This window comes from Etheostoma spectabile, chromosome 23, assembly GCF_008692095.1.
Source record: "Etheostoma spectabile isolate EspeVRDwgs_2016 chromosome 23, UIUC_Espe_1.0, whole genome shotgun sequence".
NCBI lineage: Eukaryota > Metazoa > Chordata > Actinopteri > Perciformes > Percidae > Etheostoma > Etheostoma spectabile.
In genome coordinates this window covers 2,907,195-2,912,047 of record NC_045755.1, presented here as the reverse complement: position 1 = coordinate 2,912,047, position 4,853 = coordinate 2,907,195, and the positions used below count along the sequence as shown (strand labels likewise).

Sequence of the window (4,853 nt, the reverse complement as noted above, 5' to 3'; positions counted from 1 at the left end):
AACAAAACAGAGTGTAAATTGTAGTTTCCCCACTGGGGATCAATAAACAGTATTACTTATTTATTATTATTATAATTATATTCATCAACATGGCGGCACCTGGATTGGATAACAGAACGCTAACATGGGAAACTGTTTGAAAATGCACCTATGGGCTTTGCAAGTTATATTATTATTATTTTAATATATAACAAGCAACCAAGTCTAAGTACAATAGGTCTACAAGTCTAAGTTTGTATTTCTTTGCTTTAGGCCTTCTTTGGAATCGTCCAACAGACCTGTGTTTGTTTTTTTACTATTGACAATTACCTTAGCATTGACCATACTACTATTAGTTATTATGACGTTTCTTTGCTTCCATAAAAGTTCTACACCGCAGCAATGTAGATATGTATTTGTAGATGTTAAGCCATTTATGTCCTCAAAAAGCAGACAGGCAGACTTTTTTTGTGAGCAAACAATGACACATACGTTTTGCAGTAGTGGGTGGCAATTCTTTATTGAAAGGCTTGTTTGCCTAAAAGCAATAAAAGCTTACCCCTGCCTGCCAAAAAACTTTTGGTACAGGAACTGGAAGATCCATTCACACTTACTCACTCACACACACACACACACACACACACACAACACACACACACCACCCACACACACACACACACACACACCCACACACACACACACACACACACACACAAACACACACTACTCTGTTGTCATCTGTTTCTCTCAGAGCACTGGCTGAAGGTTGCCAGTGGCGCCAAACATCCAGCTAGGTTCACAGTGTGTCAGTTTTAAAGGCACACAAGAGTAAATGGGTTGGGCCTTCATCTTACTAACTCTTATATAATGCTGTAACACTGACCTACTTCTCCCTTAGGAGTATATACTTTAAATGTGGCATTTATTTGGGGGGGGGGGGGGGGGGGGGGAGTCAAACAAAATGAAGAAAGTTTTTCAACGTGACTGTTGTTAACTGTAACTTCCACAACTCAATCAGCAGTGGAGTGAAGTTTAGTGGGTCATCGCTGACGCTAAAGTGGAACGTGGGAGTGAACACTTTCCAGTGCTCCCTTCCGGCAATCACACCTCTTCACCACTGATGATGCACAACACGCCGCCTCCAACATCACAGTTTTTCCTGCTCCATTATTAGTCAGGAACCCCCACCACCACCATATTACTGAAACACAGAAACATAGACCACCAACCTCAGGGGAGATGCACAGGAGTGGAGAAAACTCAGTATGCCCAACAGTACGCACTATATGACCTATTTGCATTTCTTTACGACTGTACATTTTCCAACAAGTGTGCATTTCATCCCACTTTAATAACTTTAAGGTATTTGTTAGTGGGAAGTAGATGACCTGATTTGAATTCAACGTGATGTATAGCCAGGGAAAAGTCAGATAGAACACCAGTGAATTCAATTTGATGCACAATACAAACCGGTACATGACCAGCTAATCAGGCAGTAAAAAGCCTGATATAAGTACAGCAACAAAAAGCAAGGGCAGTAAAATGGCCAATTAATGGCATACAGAGCCACAAGTGCCTAACAACTATCACAGTGGAAAGCAAAAACAATTTGTCAATCTCTTCTTGGCTTTTTACACATTGTTAGGATGTTAAGACAATAGAACATACTGGATATATTCATTCAGACAGCTAATTTTAGTGCTTTGCTCAAGCAAAAAGCCAAGCAAGTGCTGCTGTGTGTCCTCCAACACGGAGCCGAGTCATAACAGAAAAAAAAAAACACACACACGTGAATTGCAATGGGCAGACAGTTTGTGCTGAACAGCCAGAGCAAATATGTGGATACAAGCTGCGTTTAAGGGTTGACTTCTCGTGTGCAAATGTAGGACTAGTTTTCAATTCAAAAAAATTGCAACAAAACATTTGTGAGGATGGATACTCCGTATTTACACAGCTTTTTTACAAAACTGTCCATCTCAAGCAGACAAGAGCCCTTTCTTTTGTTGACATTCAACACTCGATGTTGTTTTAAACTCCATCAACAGCGCCGGGATCGACGCCCTTTGCAGTTGTATTCATCCGTCAGTGCTCCATGTTCTGACTACTAATGCAGTACCTCTGGATGTAAGCAGTGACTTGCTTGCTCTGTGGTGACTGCACCTCCATAGAGTAGAATAGAATAGAATAGAATAGAATACTTTCTTCATCCCCACAGGGAAATTCAGATGTCCAGCAGCTCAAAGGAGGAACCACATTTCAACACTAAAACCATATGGATAAATAAATAGCCTTAAAATTATTGTTGAAAAAAAAAACAGAATAAAAGCCAAGCACAAAGATATTGTAATGTGGATGAACCTTCAAAAGTTATTTCTTCAAGTTCCTCTCCATGCTTTAAATAAATAAATAAACAAATAAACTGCAGATGTTGTTTGTTAATAGTTCACTTGCAGGATTTTACGTGGAAAACATTCCATAAACATGATGGCAAGGTTAAGCTTTAAAAGCCCACAGCATTTGGACTAGATAGACCAGTGGGGAAATTCGGCCATTGCTGCAGTACAATAGAAACAGAAATAAAAACAGATGAGTATAGAAAGTAACAGGACATGACAAAACAATGGGAATTATGTTTTTCTTATGATAAGAAGGGTAACATTAAATTTAGCACCTGTAATATAGTATGTATTACACACACACACACACACACACACACACACACACACATATATATATATATATATCACCACCATATTAAAAGTTTTGCTTTTCAGGGTTCTAAGCTTGTAGAGACCGCTGTCCTACTGAAGAAAATTAAAAGTGTTATAGAACATACTTCATGGAGTTTACATGAAATAGCCTAATGCAGTACAATAGAGACAGAAAAAAATACAGTTAAGTATAGAGAGCAACAGGACATGAAAAATACACTCTGAAATGGAATTATGTTTTTCTTATGATACAAAGGGTAAATTTAAATTTAGCACTGCTGTCCTACTGAAGAAAATTAAAAGTAATATAGAAAATACTTCATATAGTTTACATGAAATAGCCTATTGCAATTGTGTATAAATGTTGCGGGGACTAATGATGAATTTATGGTAACCCTACTGCACTTGTAGCCTACTATTGGAGCCTACTATATTTTAGAAGTATATCCGGTGGATATGAATAGCTATAATTCATTCAATATTTAAATATAGTTCTCAAGTGTGTGACTGGAACTGAAGAATTGTTTTTATACATTAGTACTTAGCCGCCGAAAAAAAAAAAAAAAAAGAAAAAAAAAAAAAAAAAAAAAAAAAAAAAAAAAAAAAACAGGGGCGGCTGTGGCTCAGTGGTAGAGCGGTTGCCTGCCAATTGGAAGGTTGGTGGTTCGATCCCCCGCCTCTGCAGTCATTGTCGAAGTGTCCTTGGGCAAGACACTGAACCCGAGTTGCCCCCGTGCTGCGCATCGGAGTGTGAATGTGTGTGAATGTTATCTGATGAGCAGGTGGCACCTTGTACGGCAGCCCCGGCCACAGTGTATGAATGTGTGTGAATGGGTGAATGTTTCCTGTAGATGTAAAAGCCTTTGAGCAGTTTGTAAGACTGAAAGCGCTATATAATACAGCACATTTAACATTTACATTTTATACACCTCATAATGATTCGCTAAGTTCCGGACCTTAAAACCCTCGTGAAATTGCTGGTAATTCATATGCTCTGGTGCTTTTGTTGTCAAAGCTCCGTTGATCTATATAGGTTAGTTTAGATACTTTCCTATCTAAAATGACGGTGAGTTGGCTTCAAGAAAAAGTTACTGTCTTCCTTCTTGGTCTGTTGTCGAAGCGGTGGGGAGAATAGCGCCCTCTGCTGCACGGTGACGGCAGCGCTGCTCTACTGATCTACTGACCCAGTTTAGAAAGAGCTGCACGAGAGCATAGCACGAGAGAGAACCGTAGACAGTGAAAGGACAGAACACACGCACGAACCTCGTGGAACCACGTGACAAACTAAGCTCCCGAGAACAGTTTAGTGAATGAAGGTTTAGCGAGCACATTTAGGCAGATGGAACGATGGTGGTACATGAGAATTGCTTAATAAAATATATATTAAATCGTCGCCATGGTTACATCCATGAGGTTTATTGCTCTCTCGAAATGGAACAAAGCCAAAGCCCCACCCTCCGCTTTTCCCCTTGGCTTCCACCGTTGCGACACCCGTTCGTCGTCACCGGTTGCCAATCGGTATTCTGGGTTCTGCTAACCTATAGTAGGCCAGGCAGGCTCCCTGGCTGCTCCATCACCGATGCTGCAGCTAGCAGCCATAGAATGTATATAAAGAAACGCGTTCGGCTGGTGTCGTTACAGTCCGAGTCGCTACTGATAAAAGTAGCTAACTCGCTTCTTTTCTCATCTCCACAGAATATCACCATTAAGACGAATTAACAAAAACCGAACCAAAAACATTACTCATCCCAACCTTGTCTGCCGTGAAACATTATAAGTTGAATGACTAGGGACTAAAGAAGTTCTGAAGTACTTTCTAGAAGTATTAGCCTACCTCTTGTTTTTGTTTTCAGCCTAAATGGAAAGAAGTAACACAAACATTCGTCCCGACGGACACACACTGATAATACAATTAGCGAGCTCAGTTACGCGCAATTAATACAGTTGTCGTCCCCAAGCACCCCGTCCCTGAGCCCCTACCTGCTGGCCTGTCCGCCGTCCCGTCAGAGCCGTTGGCCGACATGCCTACAGACTGGAGCCGGTGACGGCGGAGCGCCGCATGTGGAGCCAGCACCAGCTGTAGTAGTAACAGAGGAGAGGAGGGGAGCTACATGCAGATAGCAGGGTGTTGTATAATTGACTTCATTTTTTTCCCCTCACCCT

General features: G+C 40.9%; 1 protein-coding gene across 4 annotated transcripts in view; it reads right to left on the bottom strand.

Annotated features, from left to right (window-relative positions):
- Positions 1 to 4,837, bottom strand: part of LOC116673414 (aryl hydrocarbon receptor nuclear translocator-like protein 1) — a 23,045-nt gene extending 18,208 nt beyond the window's left edge. For all 4 annotated transcript variants that reach the window (XM_032505749.1, XM_032505748.1, XM_032505750.1 and 1 more), the window contains exon 1: positions 4,671 to 4,837. In XM_032505749.1, the coding sequence (XP_032361640.1) occupies positions 4,671 to 4,713 (43 nt within the window). In that variant the 5' untranslated portion in view covers positions 4,714 to 4,837. The remainder of the gene's footprint in view (positions 1 to 4,670) is intronic.
- Positions 4,838 to 4,853: the final 16 nt, after the last annotated feature.